General features: G+C 38.2%; 1 protein-coding gene across 1 annotated transcript; it reads right to left on the bottom strand.

Annotated features, from left to right (window-relative positions):
* Nucleotides 1-6,967: 6,967 nt before the first annotated feature.
* pcare (photoreceptor cilium actin regulator) lies at nucleotides 6,968-20,959 on the bottom strand. The gene is made up of 2 exons (XM_062973190.1): nucleotides 16,697-20,959; nucleotides 6,968-8,966 (listed from the first exon to the last, which is right to left on the bottom strand). The coding sequence occupies exons 1-2, from the start codon at nucleotides 20,461-20,463 to the stop codon at nucleotides 8,864-8,866; spliced, it is 3,870 nt and encodes a 1,289-aa protein (XP_062829260.1). The 5' UTR covers nucleotides 20,464-20,959; the 3' UTR covers nucleotides 6,968-8,863.
* Between the last annotated feature and the right edge of the window lie 2,959 nt (nucleotides 20,960-23,918).

Here is a 23,918-nt window from a genome sequence, read left to right as displayed (position 1 = left end):
GCATAAATCTTAACCAGTTAGCCCTGTCAAGTGATCTGCCAAACACAGTCCAGGTCCAGCCCTTTGTGTGAGATCATTCTAGCAGCAGTAGTGCACTTGGAACTAGGTGTGTTCAAAAACATATTTCAGAGAAGACAGAGGAGAGAAAAATCCTCCTTTTGTGATACAACTATACAATATCATTGAATGGTATTAATTCTTTGACAGTAATCCAGCAAGAGGAAATTTTAGGGAGATATCTGTATACCCATTTACTGTCTATATTATTATTACACATGTATAAATCAACCTCATGTATAAGCCGAAGGCAGGCAGAATTATGAATTTTGCCATAGCTTGTGATAAATTGAGGGTAAAATTTAGGGGTATACCCTCATTTTAAAAATAGAAAGAACATATTTAGGAAGAGCTAAAGAGAAGGAGAGGATCTGTTCATTTGAGGCATTATAACGAATGAGTGATTTAAAGAGCGTTGCTGATCTTAAAATCTCTATAGAAAGGAAAAATAGGGAAAGGAATATAAATGAGGAAAAATAATGATAATGCAGCCTTAAAAGGAGGTGCTTGTTTTAATTTGGATTTTATAAACAGAAATTAAAATTAAAATTGATTAAATCAAATATGATTGTATTAATTTCTCCCACCCCCTCTGTCTACCATTTGTATTTGCTTTGTTTCTTTGCGGCTAGCTTGCACAAGACAGCTAGAAGATGTTCAGACTGAGTCCCAAATATTCAGTATTTGCTATGAAGCACAGCTGGTGTTTAAGCTCCTTTGGGTCTCAATCCTGAGAAAAAATGGGTTGTAAATTAATAACATGATGATGATAATGGTAATACTAACAATAATTTACTTGAATTGTGAGACTCCTCCAAACTAATTTAGACCCTGATGCAAAGCTTCAGATAAATGTCAACCCAATCTGACATGCTTCAGATTAGAAATGCTTGCAAAATCCACTTCAGAATTTGCCAGCATTTGATTTTTCACTAGTCCAAATGGTGCATGTGCGTGTCTGTATTTTCCACAGTTTGCACTGCCTTGTCTCAGAGAAGTTTAAGCAAGAAGGATCTCCTGCCCTTGAAATGTATAAATATATGTAAGTAAATTGTTGTGAAACTTTTTTTCATTACTTTACAAATTTATGGATAATGATAAAAAGATGCATATGAATGAGAAGGAAGAAGAAATACAGTTTTGCATATACAACTGTGTGACAGAATGAAAAATCAAAATGTGCAGTCCACGCACTTTCTTGCCAGAGAAAGAAAGTATGTGCCACACAGGTGAACAATAAAGAACAATATAATATAATAATTTAATATAATTTTATTCTTATACCCCGCCCCATCTCCCCGAAGGGACTCGGGGCGGCTTACACAGGGCCAAGCCCAGTCAACAACAATAAAATAACACCATAAAACAGATTAAAAACAATAAAAACCAGTCATAAAAATTCACATATAAGGACAAAAGGTAAAATCTAGATAAAATCAGGAGAAACCTGGGCCAAAGTGCGAATTATGTCGAAATCACCAGGAGGGGGTGGATTGTCCAAATTGTCGTCACCTTCAAGGTGCTGGAAGAGGCGTAAACACGGGACTATAATTGGAAAAAAACAACTGGTCTGACTTACCAAATCAGTTATCGAACAAGTGGTTTATTCTTCTTGAACCCAGAACAACATATGTACAATGTGCTCAGTTGCACTAACTCACATAATGTCCTTTTATGAGAGACTTAAAAATAGTCTTTTCTTTGTCCTTGTGGATAAATTCCTTCCAGAGGCTCATGAAGCAAGAGCACATTTCAAACTCCTCTCCTTCCCCACCCACCCCTCTCTGCTTCTCTGCACCTGCTTAGCTAAAGCCTGAACAAAACTGCAACAGTATCAAAAACTCCCAGGCTTAACAGCTCTACAATGGCTCAACCAATCAGCTTCATCCATCTTATTTTACAATTGATACACACACATTAACTGATTACATATCGTAACAAACTGTACATCACTAATAACAAAACAAACCCCAATTTTAAAATTTCATCAGCAGTTCTTGGTTTATGGATGTTATCCCACACAATCATTCCCTGTCCACCCCATTTCTAAACAGTTCTAAAACATTAAAGAGACCAAGTATAATGGAGCCCAACACACGACACACGGAGACGTCCCCCTGTTGTCTGTTATGCTTTGTTAGGGAACTGTTTTGAAAGTGTAAAGAAAAGGAGGGGGCAGGAGACGGGAGAAATTGCCTTCTGAGCTCAGGAATCGCTTGGAAACAGGAGGAAACAGTGAAAAACATGTGGGATGGGATCTTTCAGATTTCCCTGCATTGAATCGATTTGGTGACGTGGAGGAATGGACGTTTCTATGGGGCATATCCTACAAAGCAGTGATGCCTTGGTAAACTCCCCAAATCCATCTGCTTGATCCTTGAACAGTATTTTTAATTAAATATATTCAGTAGAAATTGCACTACTTCAGGACATCGTGACTTTGTTTCGCTTGATTCTAACCTTGCAAATTTGCATTTTTCCCTGCCTTTTCTTTCCCTTTTTAAAAACTAGAGTTAGCAATCCATAAAAAAAAACCATTGGGAGGGAGAGCAGAAGAGCCCATGGGGGAAAATGTGGTCTGTCTGCACTCACTCATGTGATAAATCAGAAAATTGATAATTTAGGGAGAAAAGGCAAGAAAAACCATGCGATGGGTACTGATAAATGATATGATTTGCTTTTTAATGCAGCGGGACTAAGCACCACTTTTACATGATGCTTTCCCTCCCTTATAGGATGAGGTCCAAAGTCTAAATCAGAAGGAAATCCCATTGTACTTCATGGGATTTCAAATTATTAAAATTCTGAAAAATTAACACACTTTAGGGCTTGCTGTCAGAGGATTCTTTCAGACTACCCAATCATTTCAACAGATGTTGCATGATTTTGGACATCATAGCATCTTGTAACAGCTATTTCCAAAAATTGTTTTTATGACAAAGAATATCTCAACTTAGATAGTGTTACTTGATCACCAACATACCTATGTATTACTCATGCAATATAACTGAGAATTAGTAAAGAAAGATTTGATTTCATGTTGAGCATCGTGTGAATATATTTCTCATGGACCTATCTTTCTCCCCATGGCCATATAATGGGACCTTTTCTAGTAGCTTTTTGAATGGACTCCATGTGATACTATCGGGGACGGTGGTAGTCTTAAACCTCCATGTGTTATTTCATTCTAGTTCCAAACCTCAAAGTTTTAAGCCCTATGAATTTCTGATCACAGGAGCTCTGCAAACACTGTGCGCAGTCTGGTTAAAGAGATGCTAGCAGATGATTTTGCTAAATCCAGAGAAAGTCTAACAAGTGCATAAGGTTTTTCAGGTTAGGTTTTACATTATTTTCCCATCCCCTTAATTACTTTAGTCTCTAATGAATAAGCAGCTAAATACTGGTGTCTGGCTATAGATGGCAGAAGATGAAGGTGTCAGTGGCAACAGGAAGGAATTGGCAAGTTTTTGCTGCTTTTTAATTGCCTTGGAGAACAAGAAACCTTTGTCCAACTCTCCCTTAAATTAGACAGGTCTGAACTCTATCAGAGAATGGTATAATGCCTGCAAATTTCATGTCATTTGGAGCCAGAATGCCATAATTATACATCCATCATAGACCCAGGGATGAAATTAACCTTCTGAACTCTTTCTGTCCTGTGACTTCAGGTACATACACATTTAAAAAAAAGAACTTTCCTCACTTAGTTTGCAAAATGGACAGTCCTTGTCAGACCTTTGTGAACTTTCACAGACATTATGTTCCCAGTAAGCAGGTTAAAGCCTGCAATTTCATTCAGTTTGGTTTTAAAACTCTAATATGGAGCAGAAGCCAAGGGAGATCTCCTGTTCGAAATAATGAAAATAATTTGTTAACCCCTTTATAAATTCACCTCTCATGTATATGTGCTTTTTTCATTTAAAAAAGTTGACAGGAATAATGTCCTGAAACAGAATTTATTCCATTTTGGCTTCAAATGCTGATGTTATCAATGGGTTGGGGTGGCAGGCTGTAAATATATGTTTATGCTCTGTTATAAATGCTGTCTGACAAAAGTCCTGAGACTTTGACTTTACTGCACAAGGCAGAGAAACTGGTATTGCAATCCTATTGTATGATACTGTGCGCATCCCAACACTGGTCTGTCTCCTACCCAGCAATAGCTCCCTATCCAGCCACATTTATATTACCTACCTTGGTGCAATGAGTTCCTTTCCACTTCTGTGCCAGAATGCCAGCCATAAGGTGATGTTACCAGTTGGAATTCACCTCCTCTATATTTTAGTTATATTTACCCTTTCTGTTTTTCAAAATTTGAATTATGAAATTGCTTCAAAATAAAAATAATATAATTGAACAGCTGAAGGTGAGATTGGGAGGATGCAAAGAAGTACAATTGTGGAATCGCAAATTGTTAAATTGGCACAACTGAAGTAAGGTATGATACTGAAGGTGCTCAACCTAGTATGTATCCAGTATCAATAAATAGTGGTTTTCTGCAAATGACTTCACCACACTGAGAGGCAGCGTATTCCACATACAAACAGTTCTTACCACCAGGAGACTCTTCCTAATATTCAGGTGGAATCTCTTTTCCTTTAGTTTATATCCATTGGTCCGTGCCTTAGTCTTTAGAGGAGCAGAAAATAGGCTTGTTCCCTCCTCAATATGACATGTTTTCAAATATTTAAATATGGATAGCATGCTACATCTTAACCTTCTTTTCTCCAGACTAAATGTGCCCAAATTATAACTTTCACTTGTTCAAATAGGGACACTCTATTTCAGCAGGTGTAAGGAAGGTTTGAAACCAGTGTTCTTAAGTGAAGTGGAATCTTCTATTCAGGTCAGATATGGGAAACATAAAACACTAACAAAAAGGCTCTCACTGTAATTATTTTTATTATTTTTTAAAAGGATTCAGGAACAATGATTCTCTTTGAAAACAAATTACACTCCCCAAACATATTTGCCACTGAAGCAATATTGGGTGGGCTCTCGTGGCTCCATATCAGTGGAGTAATGAATGTTTTAGCCCAAACTTCAAGAAACTGAAGGAATGAGTCCTGTCTTCAGCAAAGAGGATTGAGGACTGGCCTCCATGGCCCACAAAAACTGAGTGTCATGAGGGAAAGAAAAATGGAAAACTAGGATGCTAGGATGATGCAGGATTAGCTGGTCTGTTTTGCTAGCAATGAAAGGAAAACCTGAATATATATATATATATATATATATATATATATATATATATATATGAAAATTTGTGGGTTTTTTAGTGCCAGGAAACTGACAAGAAAAATGCTGATGTGATGAGAATTTTGACAGTTCGAAATGTCTTCTGTACACATTGCATCCCTTTTTTTACAATAGGAAACATAAGTTTTGTGTGGGAAACAGCATTTCTGCTCATAAAATAATATTTCTGAACAGAAATGCAAAAAACCCAACCTCACCTTAATTATTGTGTTTAAAATATATGTGAATTTTGTGCAGAATAAAAACCTGCATTTTTAAGACTTTCTTGCATCAGTAATGAAGCTGCTAAAATTATCACTGCATCCTTTAAAAAGGAAATTAGCAAAGAATTACTGGTATATTGAGTTTCATGCAGCTGACGTTTTCCCGGTGAGGAGATACAAATTCTTAACATGAGCATCTCCCCAGAAAGTTATAGGATTAGGGTTGGGCAAAGCTGTCTATTTTTGTTCTACTTAGGTTCTCATTCCCCTCAAATATTAAAACTGTTGTTATTGTTTCCACAGCAATGTGAGTATATTCCCAAAAGTCCACATGGAAGTTTTCCTTTCCTTCTTGGGCTCATGTTAATGCATGGATATTTCCATTCTGGTTTACCTATTGTAACCCATTTTAATACATAATATTGTCAATTTTTTGTGTGTATCTTCCTTCACAATGTGTACATTATAAAAAGGAAAACTAAACCCCAGAACTTTAAAAAGTGTGAATAATAGTGCCATGTTTTTCAGTTCATGTATTGGTTCAGGAGGTATGATTTCACATAAGAATTCAATTTGAAGAAATGTATCCTACACCTTTTTGTAAGGTTGCATTGGATTAATTTTTATAGACAATCTTGTAGAGATTTCAAAACAGACTGATGTGCCAGGTTTCAGTTATTACGTTGCCTAGTCTAAAAATACTACAAAGTGGAAATTGAAGCTTCTACTAGTAAAACTAAATGAAGAGGAACTGCCCAAATTAGCCATCTGCTGATCACATAAACTCTTGAGGTATACTGTGGAGAATGGTTGCTTTAACTGCACAAACAGATTTCATAAACAGACACCTGTCCTATTGAGAGGTAATTAGAAAACTGATCAGCAAAGATAGCAGAATCACATAAACACAATGCATAGTTTATTGCTCGGAAATTAAAATGAGCACAACCATTGCCACTATTTTATCTGTCTGGGTGGAAACTGGGAGAAGACCCATTGGTTGCCACTCCCAACAAATGGCCATCCAACCTCTGCTTAAAACCTCTAGAGAAGGAGACTCCATCATCTTCTGAGGCAGGGTATTCCACCTCCAAAAAGCTCTAACCAACAAGAAATTCTTCCTAATGGCCAATACCTTTTGAGTTCAGCCAGTTAACAAATTTCCTATCTACTTAACAGTAGATTTGCTAAGTATACTTACCAAACTGAGGTCTCCTCTTTTGATCTTCCAAATTCTGCTTTATGGTTCAGCTGCTGCTGCAAGCAAAAAATGCTTGTTTTCCTGTTGATTGGGGCAGAGCATTTCTACTCTTTTCCTGCAACTTTCTCTGGTGCAGCAATCAAAAGCAGGTTCTCACAATTTCTCCTTGCATTAGAGATCACTGGTGTGTTTGTGTGTATGTGCAACTATTAGGTTGCTTCATCCTGGTTGATATAAGAACAAAGCTCTGCTGTTCACAGCAGTTGTTTGATAAAGTAAGATTGTGGGACTTTTATGATAATAGTGCCACAATTGTGAATACATAAATGCATAATTCTACGTTACAGACCTGTAACCGCAATAGTGAATTCCAGCCTATGTATTTTACATCTTTAACATCAATAGCCTATCTGCTCTGTTGATCTCATGGCTCAAAATTAAACAAATACAAATGCAGTCTAAAAGTGTGATCTTATAGAAAAGCATGTTTATTGAATCACAAAATTTCTCAGAGTGCATTAAAAACAGTAAATGAATGTAATTCCAAAGACCAAGAAAGTGATTTGGATTCAGAAATATACCAAAATGGAATAAATTAAAGCAGTATTCACAATATGTATATAAAGAGCTGTGTAAAACAACCTTTTAAATATTACATTTTTTAAAAGCTCCAAACATATAAAACAGATTGGAACAAAAAAAGGGAAACCACGTGTATATTGATTACCGTTCTCTGAAAACAGGCAAGTAATAAACTACAATGCCTACACATTACAGTTTTTCATTACTTGTAAAATCAATCTTCTGCAATGGCCCTCCAAGTATATTAGCTTGCCATACTCATTATCACCACCGAGTGTGTATTATCCAGCTGGTATGTTGCGTGTAAGCCATATATCATAAACAAATAATATACATACAAGTCATATATTTTAATGAAAAGGATTTCTGTTCTTTCTTCAACATATCATTCTCAATCATCTCAATGTTAATACAATTAATTATGGAAGAGAAGAACAGGATAACAGATGTATTTGCTTCACTGTATTCTGAGTCCACTCTAAAAAAAACATTTTAGTGCTTCTAAACAGTTCCCTTTATGTGACACATTTGCTCTAATCTGAATGAAACTTTACAGAGGTATGAAAACAATTAATTTACAGGGTACTTATTTCATCCGCTGGGAGAATTTTTTTTTTTTTTTGCAAAAAGAGTCATATTTAATAGGCATTATAATTAATTAATATGTGTCAATACATTAACATGATTTATCATTGGCTGTTTATTCTCATTCCCATACATGTTAATAAGACCGCTGAAAGCTCTGTGCAAATAAACTGCATGATCAGTTATAATATACTTAGCTATTACTTAACTTTAATCATTTGTATCCAAAAGACAAAGATAGAATATTGTAGTGTTTTCTGAGCAGAAATGTGTTTACTGGGGAAAAAATACATGAATCCTAATGGGCTTTTCTGCAGAAAAAAATCTTTTTGCACAACATTTTTTTAAGAAAACATCTCAAGGTGTGTGGGGAATAGTTGCAAATAATTAGCATACAGGAATAAAATAAGCAAATATTTACAAACTTAATTATATTGGGCACAAGATCTGCTCTGGGTTTACTGCTCCAATACTACAAATGTCTGTATTACTCACTTTCATTTGGAAACAGAAGTCATTCCTGAAATTAAGAACACAGTCCACACTTTGAGGGGACTATGAGAGTCCCAGTCCTGCTTTAACACACACACACACTGCTGCAACCAATGACAATATTATCTTAGAATATGGGCTTATTTGTCTTGCCTTTGCCTCTTTTGCTTAAATTGAATCATTCATTCAAGAATATCCCAACATTTCACTCTGGTGACACTTTCTTGTGGTTCACAAGTTTTCTGCAGTTCAACACAATCAGAATTGCCTTTTGGGTCCTGGTTCATACATAGTCTTATATTTTTGAGTAGAGAACTGCCCAAACTGAATTTCAGAACTTTCCAATGATCAAATGCAGTCTAAAAAGGATAGCATAATGCTCCTAACAATATCCATTAAGAGGCATGGCCTCTATATATGAACGGCTATATACAAAGATTGTCAATCCTGGGCTGAAGACTCCACCACTCAAGCTTGCCATCTCCATTCAGTCTTTATGGAGTCCTTGGCCCACAATGTAGAGTTGAGAATGAGGAAATGATTTGCCATCTGGGAAACCTTCCCCTCCTCTTTGGGAGCTATCTTCCAGGCTGTAGAGAGAAAAAGACTGCTGAAGTGTAACTTTTTCAACAATGAAATTATAATTGCAACATGTTAATCCATTAAAGATTAGTAGCAGCAGACTTGGACAATCTAAATTGTTTATTACTGTGCAAAGCAAAAAACTATGCAGCTTTTAATTTCATTTTTTTTCACACCACTTCAAAGGCTCATTAAAAAAAACCCTAAAGGGGTGAAGAACTATTATCACAAACCTCAAAAATCAGCTAATTTTTGCACCACAAAAAGAAGACTTTGGTGTCAAGTCTGAAGTAAGGATGGGAAGACTTTAGCCCTGAAGGAAGTGTTCACCCTGAAAGCAGAACTCCCCAAATCAGAGCCAGTTACGAATGAGCTTCACCCCGTAAGGGATATACTTTATATACAAATTCACATATGAGTTTCCACAAATCATTGATTCAAAATCATACACAGTTGGAAAAAGACCTCGTTAAAGGCAACCATTTAATACTCACATTTTAAAGGAAAAGTACAACTGCAACTAAGAGGCAAGCAATTAATAGTAGACCCCTCATGACAGTTTTTTAAAATAAAAAGATAATTTATTGTTAAACTAATACAAGATTAAACATAAGACTCAAGTTTATAATTCATGATTAAAACTGACTGGGTAGGCTTGCTGGAAGAGATAGGTCTTTAGAGGTTTTTAAATTCTGATAGTTCATGTAGTTGCCAGATCTCTCCCAGATCTCTCCCAATATAAAACGCATTGCAGATGTCCAACCTTTGATGTTACCTGTGCATGCACTACCATCTTTAGGTCCCCCAAATCTAGAAAGTGGCACAGCTGATGTATTAGCCAAAGCTGGTCGTAAGCATTCCTGACTGTCACATCTACCTGGTCTGACATTTGGAGAGATGGATCCAGGAGCACTCCCAAGCTGTGAACACAGATTTTCAGGGGGAATGTAACCCCATCCAGAACAGGTTGACACACCTCCTCTCCCAGATTAGGACCCTTGATGGCAAGCACCACTGTTTTGTTTGAATTCATTTTCTATTAATATGGATCATCTATAAATCAATCAGTATATCCCAATCTACAAGCAAATTTGCATAGATTAGGATGTATTGAAAAGTCTCTGCATATCTAGATGATTTTTTAAAAAATAATAAACTCAGGTATACCAAATGTCAGGAAACTATGCAGGGCCACAAGCCACAACATTATAAAGTCTACTGGAAAACTTGCCTGACTTTGGTGGGCTTTCAGGATTTCAAATGTTGTCTACACACTCTCAGATGTTCTGTCACCATCAAGAACATCGTGTTGCTTTACAATTCCACATCTAATAATGACTTGTGCAGAATCATAGTGTACAGTATTTAAATGTGAATGCCCTCTTCTATCAACCAAGGTTTTGCAAATCAGAGAAAATACATAAATAAATACTGGTGATATTTGTTTTTGGTTACAATGCCAGAACTGAAAGTGAACTGAATTCTACATTTATATAAATTTGGAGATGTGGTGCTCGGGACCCATTCACACTATATAAATAAAGTGCCAAGCTTCCACTTTAGCTGCCATGGTTCCATCCAACTGAATCTTGAGATTAGCAGTTTAGTGAAGGGCATTTACAATTCTCAGTCAGAGAGCTCCTCCAGTATCCCATAGAATGTTGACATGGCAGTTAAAAACAGAACAATAGTAGTAAATATTTGCTAATGTGTTTAACTTAATGTTGTATGAATGGGTCTCAAGAGTCAATAGTATAAAAGCAACATTAAGTTAAAAACATTAGAGAACATTTAGCACAGGGCTTGGCATCATGCAGTCCTCAAGAAGTTGTTGGAATATAACTACTCCATGGCTCTTTGTCATAGAGCATGAAGCAACAGCACCCCCTCTGACTGAATCTAAGTGCAATCTCAACCCTCAAGGCACCCAAAAACTGGACTTCAAGACTACATACCTCCTTCTGTCTGTCTTATTCTATTCTGTCTTGTCTCCAAACGGCATTGAATGTTTGCCATGTATTTATACTGTGATCCACCCTGACTCCCCTTGGGGAGATAGAGCGGAATATTAATAAAGTGTTATTATTGTTATTACCAGAAAGATTTATCAGACTAGCTAATGGTGAGGAATGTTGGGGGATATAGCCCAACAACATCTAGAAGACTGTTATCCCCTCCTTGATCATTGTATCATTTAGCAAGGTGAGCTTCTACATGTGTATGCAGAATCAAGCCCCCATGTAAGTAGGTTTAAGATTGCTGCCTTGAGCATGTGGAATAATCATGATACTATGTGGGAAAATCCTAATGAGATCATAATCCCATGGTCTCCAGAAAAGAAGGTCAGGGAGGTTTGAGTACATCTAAATAATAATAATAATAATAATAATAATAATAATAATAATAATAATAATAATAATAATAGGAAGAAGAAGAAGAAGAAGAAGAAGAAGAAGAAGAAGAAGAAGAAGAAGAAGAAGAAGAAGAAGAAGAAGAAGAAAGAAGATTTACTTGTATTCCGCCCCTCTCCACGAAGGGACTCGGGACAGCTTAAATGGGGCAGGGGGCAAGACTTAATGAGCAGGCACAATTGGACCAACAAGACTCTTATGGTAGTTGAGCCTCAGAACTGTACTAAATAAACCAGCACGTATTAAAATATTAAAATGACTATTGTTATTGAGCCCTGCTAAAAATAAGAAAGGAAGCCTGTTATCTATTCTATGTGAACTTACGTGTACTTGGGAGTAAGCCACACTGACCTTTCAAGGGAGGGGAGACACTTCTAAGTACACATTGTGCTGGTAAGAGCCTTCACGTTTAAAGATATTTGCATGAGAATGGATGGGGAAAGCAATCCCCCCTCAGTGAGTACCTGCAAGCAAGTAAAATTAAGAACAACTTGTCTGCCAGTGTTGATCCTCTTAAAAAACAATTTTAGAGTCCTTGCTGATTCTATACAAATCTATCTGTGCTTTGGAAGGATTCAGAAATGAGACTTTGCTTGGGTCCATATCACTAAACCAAATCCATGGCCTTGAGTTGCATGAAATATTTGAAGAATATTTCCTCTAAGCTTCTATCCCAGCTGTTACCCAATGGGAAGTTCTTTAATCTGATATTCATCAATGGACTAAAATTAACTTTTTCCCTATTACATATGCACAAATCCTATTATAGATTAGTGGGATTTGTACGAACAGAGCATTCATGCTGTGAAAAGTGCCCCTCAGGGTTGATTTCCAGCCAAAGGCCAGGCTCGGAAGAGCAAAATAACTCAGTATGTAGCCCTCCCTTCGTATTACATGACCAGATGGTGCTGCTCACACAGCTTAAAACACCAAAAGCCCATCCCTTGGGGACTTAAGAAACTACCAGAGACACTGGAATGCTAATTGAGGTTGTGACACATTTCTCTCTTACGGACACCAGTTGGGAGGAAGAGTGAGCAAGTGTCTCACAGAAAACTGATATTAACTCCGTTTACATAACTAGTTATTCTGGGATAACAACCCCATGTGCTTTACTTCAGTTTCTTGTTTGCTAACATGCTGAAAAGCTGGATCCAATATGCACAGGACTTTGTTGAAATCAAATATAGAACAAAGCATGGTTAAGATCAGAGGATTCTGATGCCCTCTCTGGCTTCCCAGAATGAGTGAACTGCTTTTTCTCTCTCTCTTCTCTCTTGCAACCAAACTAGCTCAGAATATAACTAGATATTACAAGTACAGCTGTCCCCCTGTATTCATAGATTCTGCATCTACGAATTTAACCACCTATGGCTTGAAAATATTTTTTTAATCCAAAAAGTAAAGCTTAATTTTGCTATTTCATACAGGGGACATCATTTTCCTGTCATTCTCTATAATGAGACCTGGGCATCCACTTTTTGTTATACACCAGGAGTCCTGGAATGAAACCTCAGCGAATGCCAAAGGCCCGCTGTATGGCTGCCAATACAGTCTTGTTTCTTCTCCATCAACTTTACAAAATAATGCATTTCATGATGCCATTGCATTATAACTGTCCTAAAAGGAAATTCCCAATGAAGTGATATCATCCCATAGATAGGAGCCCCCAGTGGCGCAGTGGGTTAAACCCTTGTGCCAGCAGGAATGATGACTTGAAGGTTGAGTTGCTGACCTGAAGGTTGCTGGTTCGAACCCAACCCAGGAAGAGTGCTGATGAGCTCCCTGTATCAGCTCCAACTCCATACAGGGACATGGGAGAAGCCTCCCAAAAGGATGGTAAAAAAATCAAAACATCCGGGCGTCCTCTGGGCAACGTCCTTGCAGACGGCCAATTCTCTCACACCAGAAGTGACTTGCAGTTTCTCAAGTCGCTCCTGACATGAAAAAAAATCCCATAGATGTTATCGTATCCAGCATCATTTGGTGGAAAGAGAAGGAAGAGATGCAGAGATGCTGCAAAGCACTGAGAAATACAGGGTAAATAAATACCATATACTGCAGAGGCTGGATCTACTGCATGATTTGGCATTGTAGATCCAGCCTGAGTTTCCTTTCTCACATGGTGGTACCAGTTCAAGTATACAGATGCACAGATGAACACATGCTGCCAATGGGGATTAGTGTTCACATCATTTGAACATTCCATTACACAGTGTTACGATTCACTAAAGCATAACTGTCTCATAACTTCATGAGTGCAAGATCACATTCCATCTCCTTGATGGAGGATCTTGACTGCAATCTCTAAGATTGTTTTTTAGATAATCATCTCATATTGACTTGAACAAAACATCTCTGAGCGCTGTTTGTGAAAAGGCTCTCAGTCTTACAGCCACTTCAACTGCAACATGCTGACATGAATACCTTAAGGCTTAAGAGAATATCTAGAAATGGAAGTCGTTCCCTCATTCTCACCCTTCACATGCCTTTGTGGAAGTCTTTTCAACATTCATCATTCCAGTAACTCATGGAAGTGATGGATATTTCACACATGTTTTGTACCAAAATGTGAGAGGGTAAATGCTAAGCTTAGAAAATTGGTTTTAAGCAGAAAGCACATACTGATAGGTTGAAGCCATCCATAAGAAAGTAATAGTAAGATGTCACTGTTGATTTCCAGAGCAGCCTCCTACTATTTCTCTGGAATGAATGGCTTTAGCATATTATTATTATTATTATTATTATTATTATTATTATTATTCATTTGTCATGAAAGTAACTTTCCATTGTGTTGCTTCCTCAGTTAAAAGGGGGCAACTTCTTCCAAACCATTTTAGAGGTCAACTGGAAAGGTTTTATTTATTTTCAAAAGTCTAAGGTGCTGTGCATCCTAGCAGCTTGCTGAACAATGTATGGTTGGTTAATAAAAATACAGTGGAGTAGAAATAAAGCTAACCAGCAGGACTGTGGTAATAAAATGAATTTATTTGGGCCAAAAAGTTTTTATCTATTGGATAAGTGACCAAAACTTCCATCAAAAGTAGCAAAAGGGTCAAAATGAAGGCATTCTCTCCTCCAAAATAAAATCTGCACATGAAGTTTTTGAAGTCTTCAAATTTCTAACATTGCAAAGAGTGAGCTATTGAAAATAATTTACCCATAGATTAATTACATTTGCTAATCTGTATACCCTTTGTAACTTTGCTTTTCTGTTTTCACTGGGCACTTAAACTGTATTTCTAAATTCAAGGGGATCTATCTTGTAGTACACTTGAGACTGAGATTGAGCCTATGTTATCAGATGCACAAAGTGGCTTTGGATAGACATTTCTACCCATGAATAAGAAGATGTGTGTGTGTGTGTGTGAATAGTAATAGAAATGCAAAACTCGTGAGTAATGAGGTAGCACGTCCAGTTTCAACAATGGTTATTGGGGGATATTCCATATTCCAGGTCTGCAGAGCAGCAATCCTTGAGCCAAAAAACAAAACAAAACCTACTCCTCATAAGGAAATTGGAAGAAGAACCAGCAGATTTCAGATATATCTACAAATTCCATTGGCAGTGACAAAAATTTCCTGACACGCTACACATATTATAACACTAGTTAACACCACAGCCTCTTGGGGGTGCTCTTCTACATTTTATCAAAACTCCTTCCTTGTTCTCAGCTAGTGTTACACTACACTGCACAGAACCTCTCCACCATTCATTTGTCTTTTTACTCATTTTGGTGTTAGGCAATATCTTTCCTCTCTCTCCTCCAAAAGCAATCAGTTATAACCGAACTGGTCACTTCATCACCATATCTACAAGTTTTGCCTTTCGATTACTTTTCACACACATGCCTGCTCATTCATGGGTATAAACGACTGTCCCTAGCAACTTCATTCCATGCATCCGATGAAGTAGACTCCATCTATGAAAGCTTATGCTACAAACTTCGTTCTTTCAATTAGTCTCAAAGGTGCTACAGTAGCCTTTTGCATATTGATCCAGTCTTAATATGGCTATGTCTAAACGCTTGACTGAAATTTTAAATTACTGCTCTGCCAGCAAATTGGGGATTGAAGAAAAAAATCATTTGGAGTGCGGCAGAATTTTCATTTTGTCTACCCATAGCTACACCCCTCTTCCATCTTGGATCATGGAATCGTTATATGTATTTCATACTATTCCCTCAAGAAGTTCAGATAGGGTTCTAGCATCAGAATTACTTTGTCAAACAGGATACTTGCTAAATGAGGCAGCTTCATAGGTGAGGAGGGATTAGGAATCCTGGATTTCTCACACCCTGCACAATGGCTGACTCACCTTTAAAACCACGTGGAAGAAAGCAAACTGGTCCACATATACAGCAGTTGGGAAACCACTAGCCACTATATTGGTATGTTGGTATAAGCATGATGGTATGGCTGTCTGTCTGTCTGTCTAGAGGCAGGATAAACTAATGGTAGGTGCTGTAATGACAGGGAGTCTTTTCTGTGAAGAGAGGAAACTATACTACCAGCTCCAGAGCTATTCGGGAGCCTGTAGGACAGCTTTCTTTGGCAAGGGAGATGACTTTTTTTGACTTTCTCTATTGCTACTGTGAATTACACAATTTAACAGAGCATTAAATCAGCATAAGTCACCAAGAGCATTCTTGCCAACTTATCAAGCCTTGATGCTGGACTTATTCTTAATCAGCGATGTTATATGACAGTGTGGTCCAACCTTTAGTTACCCAAGGGCCAATCAAACTTTAGTATAGGAATGTGAAAGCCAGAGACATTCCAGAAAGAAAATGAATTGCATAATTAATATTTAATTACATAATTAAAATATTTTTCCAGTAAGAAGGGCAAGGGCCAACAAAAATGAATTGGTGGGCTGCATGCGACCTGTGGCCCGCGGGATGGACCACACTGTTATATGGAATACTACTTCGGGGGGGAGGGGGGGGACAAATCGGAGTAGTAGCATATACCATATATTGTCATGTATACTTCTATCTCATGAATATGTCAAAGGCAGGTTTTAAGGCCAAAATTATGGATTTTGATATGACCCATAGATATGTTGAGGTCATTATGTGGGGAAGGGACCAACTGCCCCTAGCTGCCACTGCCACTGCCACTTCCCTGCCCAGGCATTAAAAAACGCCAGAAGCCATGGTGGAGAGAATAGAGCGGGCTGGTGTTTCTTTTATAATCTCGTGATCAAGATATTATTGTGATGCAGGTATCAGTGCAATAGGCAAAGTAGTTAATAGCCTCTGTCTTGAAACCAGGTGATGCATCTAAATACAAAGTAAAAAACTTTTGAAAAGCACATTTCTTACCTTATTTGGCTAAGCACAGGCTCACCACCAGGTGCAGCAAAGGATGGTATCGGAACTGGGAATCCTGGTCTCCGGTCAGAGAAGCTCCTTTTAACAAAAGGCTGGGGAATAGTGGCACCAAATGCTGATTTTCTCTGCAGGTCCCCATATTGCCTGAGCTGTGCGCTGTTTCTCCGTGGAAATGCTGACACTTTAGGATGGTTTGTAACAGCCTCTGATGTGAGGCCCTGTGGTGACAACACTGGCTTGGCTTCAAATAAAGAGGATGAGGCTGGACAAAATATAGAGTGTGCATTGCTGACAATCTTTGGGGAAGCAAGTTGCTGCTCATCACCAGAGTCAATATTGTTTTGTAATCCTTTCTGTAACCGAGAGGGAGAAGCAGGTGGGGAAGGTGTAGCTGAGAAAGGAGGTGAGCTTGCCTCTCTGCGGTGAGCTGGAGAACTGGATCCCTTCCGTCGGGTTGGGGGGCTCTGCTGTTTGCGTGGCACTGGAGGGCTAGAAAGGTTTTGTTGGGTTGGTGGTGAAGGCAGCTTCCTTTGGACTGGAGGGCTTGAAACCCTGTGGTTTGCTGGAGGACTAGGCTGCCGTGAAATAGTAGGGGAAGAAGCCTGACTATTGAGTCTGTGAGGGAGTGGTGGGCTCGGGAGCCTTTTCTCACTAGTGGGTGAGGAAGGTGATGTTCTTGCAGGTGACACTCGCCTAAAAAAACCTGTTGTTTCCTCACCTTTCCTGAGTGAATCGGGAGAGGTTCGCCTTTGAGCCAAAGCAGAAAATGCACTGCATCCTTTATTTCCTGCATCATTTCCATTCTGTTCTGACATTTCTTCTAGGTTATGAAGAGGTATTATTTTACATGATTGGTTATATAGATCTGCAGTTTCTTTCATTTCATTGTCCTTTTCAGATGCTAATTGGGTCTCTTGATAGTAACTAGATGTAAAGGTAGATTCCAACCGCACAAAATGTTTTCTAGGCACGGAATCCACCTCAGCACTTTTGGGTGCTTTGTTGGTAATGAGATTGGGATTGTTGAGATTCTTACTTGGTAACAAGTTAATAGGACATAAAGAAGCTTTCATCCGTGGAGAAATGTGAGTTCTTTTCTTAGTGCTGGAATGTTCATTTTTTTGGCCTGTCTTCTTGACAACATTTGAAGACCTTTTTACTATCCCTCCATCTTCTGAATATCCTGTTGAATGAGGTGAGATGTCTGCTAACATTTCAGGAGGAGGTGGTGGCAAATTTTCCATATCACTGCCATCATCATAATCATCATCATTATCATCATCATCATCATCATTATCATCATCATCGGTATTTTCATTTGTGTCACTTCCATTTGCAAGTTCAGGTGAACCAGTTGTACCAAAAATACAGTTTGTTGGACTGGTGTTTTGGCAATTTATATCTCCTAATGGTGAAACTCTGTGTTTGTGATTTAAAGGCACAAGCCCTCTAGGAAGAGGGAGATTAGGCGTAATGCTTGTAAGTCCAAACCTTCTGATGCATTTTATTGGTCCCAAAGTTCTTAAATTTGCAGGTTTCCCAAGATTATCAGAAGGACAGAAGGTTTCGATTAATGTTTTAACAGATTTACGAGGTGGAGCACAACCGACACTATTTAACTTCTGTGTCCCAGGAGCCTCATTCTCTTTCCTAGATATCTGATCTCTCTTACATTTCCATTCATCAAGTGATGGAATAATGGCATTTTGATCATGCCTAAACACAGGCACCTTATCTTGATTTGGCAATATACTGAAGTTTTTGGCAAGAGATGCCTTCAATTTATTAGTAGATGATCTATGAGTAACATGCTCAGAATCTTGCAAGTCAGATGGTTCTTTTAGGTTCAGGTATATCAGCTTCTGGTGTGCTTCTTTGTTTCCATTAAGTGTGTAAAACACCTCCAGCCTTTTGTTGAGTCCTTTTTGAGTCCTTTGAAGTTCCAGAAGGGTTGGATCCTCAGTTTGACTTTTGAGAGACTCCTCAGACCTTGATCTTTTTTGTTTAATGTGAGACTTCTGACTCCCAGCTGATGTTCTTGGTCTTAGTGGTCCTTTTCCATTTTCATCTTCCATCCATTCCTTCTTTCCAGATTTGCCTGGGACAAATTTGATCTTTTCACTTATGGCATCTTTCATCTTGAGTATAATCTCTTCATTCTCTGGGCTATCTAGTCGTTTGGTAGAAAGCCTTTGTTTATAATCTGTTGTTGCAGGTAGAGATACTCGTCTTTTAGGGAAAGCATTCGGGCCCGGCTTAGAGAGGCCTATATTGTCACCTTCTTCTTCAGACAAGGTATTATCATCACTGTTTGTGGAAGATGCATTGGGTGATTTGCACACTTTAAAACAGTCACCCTTATTAGGAAAGCCACAATGTACAGAGCTAAGAGGAGGTTTGATGATGTTTTGATGTTGGAGATGGTTAACTATATTTTCTGGCATTACCCCTGAAGATGGGATCACATTCTTGGCAAGGGCAGGTGGGTAAAATATATCTTTAAATTGTCTTTCCAGTGCACAGTCATGGGACCTGGTAGTGGCAAATACTGAATTGGGTGGCCACTGGTTTTCTCCTGTTTTCTTAGTCTGACTTACAGATGGATGAACATGTGAACAAGAGTCACAGTTTGCCTGCATTCCCTGCTTATCAACAAAGTGCAAATCCTTGACTGATTCGCTATCAATACCTATTCCACTGTCTTCAGAATAAAGGGTCATGTCATCAGGGTGTGGATGAGAGGGTCCAACTGAAGATGCTTCAAGGAGTTTTATCATCCTCAGCAAGCGTTCATCAAAACCATGTTTGGCTTTCAGTTTTTCTTCTAAATTGCAACCAGCATTAAAGAAAAAGCTATAAGACTCTTCTAGGGCATCAGAGGTTAAGGAGGCCACAGTTCCATTTAACAGTTGCATTTTGTTTACTGTGTACTGTAGCAACTGCTGCAAGAGATCTGGTTGCTCTTTTGGGTCCCCTTTACTAGCTGGCCAAGCTAGGTTCCCTCCCACTTCTTTCAATAAACTTTCTCCATCTTGGGCAATTTCCTCCAAGAGATGGTTGATTTCATCAAAACGAAAAAGTAAGAAGCTTACCATTTGTTGCACAATTAATTGTGTTTCAGTGGCCTGGTTGGCCATGCACAAAATGACCTCATATTTGGAAAGGTTTGGATTCAGATAGCCATAAGCATTCTGATGAGCCTTAACAAGAAGATCTGGGAAATCCACCTTTTTCTCAGCCACACTTACAGGTAGACTAGATTTTTCTTTAGTTTTGCCATTACGGCCTTGTTTTCCTTGCCTGTTGCTCTTTTGCTTTTTCACTTTCTTTGAGTTTGGTTTTTCACCGCTTTCATTTTTCTCCTCCAAGGTAAAATCCTTTTCTCCAGAAGCACACGAGTTTTGCCTTTTGACCTTAATATCCTCTGCCATATGTTTGTCAGAATCTATCAATTCAGATATGGCTACCTCTGTCTCTGAAACTATCCTTTCCTTTTCTTTCTCTTCTTGGTCAAGGTCTGGTAGTGAAGGATCCTCAAATGAGGACTGGAAATTAGTATTTCTGTCCTCATCTGATGAATTTTCCAAAATGTGATCTTTAACTCTAGACTTTTTCTCACATACATCTTCTAAGTCGTAGGAAGAGGAGTTTTTGATCAGTGATGAAAGTGAGAAGTGTTCACTTCCTGAATTAATTGGCAGGATACCATGTTTGGCATGATGGCTAGCAATATCGCTACGTGAAGGAGTACAGCCCATTTTTGCTCCCACTTCCTAGCTTCCTGCACTACCAAAAATGTCCAGTTTATCAATTTAGATGGGGAAATGAAATGGAACTTACACGTTCAGCTGATGTTGGGCGCTGTCATTTCTGTGGAAGTTCTCATCATGAAGAGTCCCAAAATTGTAGAGTTGACTTATTGACTGTTATACAATTCCAATTTTCTTAGTATATTCCTTAACAAAGGCATGCAGCATAATCTTCTCTTCAACAGTCTCCCCTTTGGACATAAACCAGTAATGCAAAAGCTCTGTTGCATTTCAAATGAACTAGTGGATTAAGTGCACTTGTGTATCTTGCTTCTGCCGTAACAGATGCCAACCACAAATAAGATGCTAAGCTTATTAGGCTAAGTAGCCTTCAGCTAGCTTGTTGCCTTTGCAACAGGACTTTCTTATTACACTCTGGATTTTACAAATTAGCTTTTTATGCATTGCAATACATTTCCCCACTGCACCTCATTTTCTAAACCAGATTCAGTGCTCTAAAAATCCAAAGTACGAAGCTACTTTTAAGTTACTCTTTTCAAAACAAACTGTTTAAATGGCAAGATATCAGTGTAGGAATCTGTGGAAGGACAACCATGACCTTGGATGGATAATTCTGCTCAGGAAGGAAACACAATATGCAGAGTCAAACAAGGTGAGAAATGGAAAAGCCTATTAAGTCGTCCTGATCAGTTTCTCAGCCTTCATTGACCTACAACGTCATCACATTTTGGTCATCCTTCTGATGTGCATTTATTTTCTTGCACATTTTATCCAGTAGTTCTTTGACTAGCATATGTGGCAGCCACTTGTAAATCTTGACTTCTTGTATTTTGTTTCTACATTGCCTTCTTCAGGTATTACCTATAAAGAACAAGACTACCTGATGTAGTTCCAGGGTGGTCAGGTGATGTACAAATTACATCTTTATGGTTTACCGCACTATGGTTGTGTTTAGTAATCTCCTCTGTGCTAAAAGTTTGGATGAACAGAAACAGGAACATTTGATTAGTCTAATTAAAATATCCTTTAGGTTATTTTGGATGAGTTCCAAACTACTTTACAACCTGTTTGCACACAGACCAGGTGGTGAACACCACTCTTGACAATGCTCACAGCCACACTGGATTGAAGCCCTATTCAGGAATTACTTTACCCAATTGGATTTAACATGCAAACATAGGAGCATATAGCCCCACCCTCTTCTAGTATCGTTTGTCTCACTCAGAAGGCAATGAGTGGGAAAGACAGGTTCTCACTCACGTGGAGGCTTTCCATGTGAGCGTGCAAGCTGAAGCATTAGCATTCTTGCTCATGTGGATAGCCTCAATGTAAAAAGGAACCTCTCTTCTTCAGGCTCACCATTTTCCATAACAACAGAGAGAATGGCATGGTCATCTTTACATACTGAATCCATCAAATGGTCTTTTCAGTATATAGATTAATTACTTAACAAATCTCATCCCTTGTATTCTCCATTTAATTGTCCCAGTCCCTAGAATGGATGAATGTCAGATCTGAGTCTACTTCTCCTGTACAATTTTTAACACCTTTGCTTGATGAAGAAGTCAGTAAAGCTTCAAAAGTGTTGCATGATGCACTTTGTGTATTTTGGTAAGCCTGATAAAAGTATCACTGTTTTGTGAATTTTGGCTACACCAGGTTGCATTTTCAATTTCTCAATTTTTCAACTGTTTATTGTCTTTCAGTTTACATTTTTTTTTTTTTTGCACTTTTGTCTACACTTACATTACATTTTTGCAAGCACTTTTTTCCAATATAGCAGGGAGGAAGTTATGTGCACTTTTCTTTTAATATATGCATTTTGGGGTGCAGTTCACTCTCCTATGAATGGATGTGTGCACACAATTTTATTTGCAAACCATAAGGTAAAGTTCAGAGAAGTGCCAATATCACAATCATATTGTGTTTGTGCTCAGGATTAAATCTGAGCAATTATTTTTTGATAGGTTCCTCACTCAATTCTAAACGTTGGTCATCAAGCTGATGGTGGAGATTTAATCCAAAGTCCATCTGAAGACCTTGAATGAAGTTTGAGTGTGAGACAAGTGGAAATAATGATTATAACATATATGAAAGTGGAAGTTGGGAAATTTCCAAATCAAGCAAGCCACATTGTATTTCAAAAGACAAAACTTCAGAAAGAGAATTGGTGTGATAAAAAGTTGAAGCAGAAAGTCAATGTGATTAGATCTTCCATAAATACCAGGAGGTACCTAAAACCAGAGTAATAAAAGCACAGCTCGAATCTAACCCACAAATCTATCAAAGATAGTGAGACGCACACCCACTCCTAAGTGATTCCTGCAGAAACCTTCAGGCAAGGGAGTTTTTTGTTGGCTATCCCACCTCTGCCAACATTCAAATATGTGAGGCACTTCCAATTTGTTGCATAGTAGAAGAGTCCCTTTACTTATTTATCTCATCAAAAATGTAAAACAGACAGGAAGAGGTCAGGTTATCCGCTTACGCGAACATACCACCAAAGAATTAAATGACTGTTTAATCTTTCTTCCATCTTTTGCGATTTCTTGAATTATATTCAGGATACTGAGAAAGAGTCTTTATTTAAAAAGTAACAGTAACTTAGTTTATTTATAGTTTATTTATTCTTGTGGTAAAAGCGTAATGGTTACAAAGGTATAAATGCTTAGCGATTAAGAAACAATGTTTCATTACAACTCTCCTCCAATCTTTTTCTTCATAAAAAGGAATGCGATATTACTATGTAAATACAGATTTTTGATTCTCTTTAACTTATTCTTCTAACTACTTCTCTAACGACCTTTCATTAACGACCTGACTCTTACTTACTAACAAACTGTCATGACTCTCCAGCTAACTCCCTCACTTACTAACTGACGGTTGGGTTTTTCTTTTTTTCTTCAACTGCCATCCTTAACTCTCTCATCTTTCAAATCTTGGCACCCGCTCGTTTGTATACAATCAATCAGGTTTCTCTTATGCAGAATAGCTCCTCTCTCTGTGCTACTGCTCCCAGAGAACCACAAAATGGCTGCTCACACACCAGCCCTATAAGGTAGGTCAAGTCCCAACATCAACAAACACATTCAGAACTCTACATTATAACCAGGCATTTCGCTACAGATAGCATTAAATGTTGAGTGATGTTATTAAGGATTCACTGCTATTGATAGTATGATGACAATTATCCAAACATCTTGTTGGATTTGGCCATAGATGTGCTGATGCTTTTTAGAGCCTTGGATGTTGCAATAGCCTGAATGAAGTCCAATAAATTGAAGATGAATCCTGTCAAGAAGGAAATGTGGTTTGACAGTTCCTATGTTTAGGAAATACAGTGAGTTACATGTCATGGACACACTCTCCTTAAAAAGCAAGGGTGCAGACAGGGAATATTCCTAGATCCATCTATCAGCAGAGGTCAAGGTAAACAGCATGGC

The sequence above is a fragment of the Anolis carolinensis genome, chromosome 1 (genome assembly GCF_035594765.1).
Source record: "Anolis carolinensis isolate JA03-04 chromosome 1, rAnoCar3.1.pri, whole genome shotgun sequence".
Classification (NCBI taxonomy): domain Eukaryota; kingdom Metazoa; phylum Chordata; class Lepidosauria; order Squamata; family Dactyloidae; genus Anolis; species Anolis carolinensis.
This window is presented reverse-complemented; position numbering and strand designations above follow the sequence as displayed.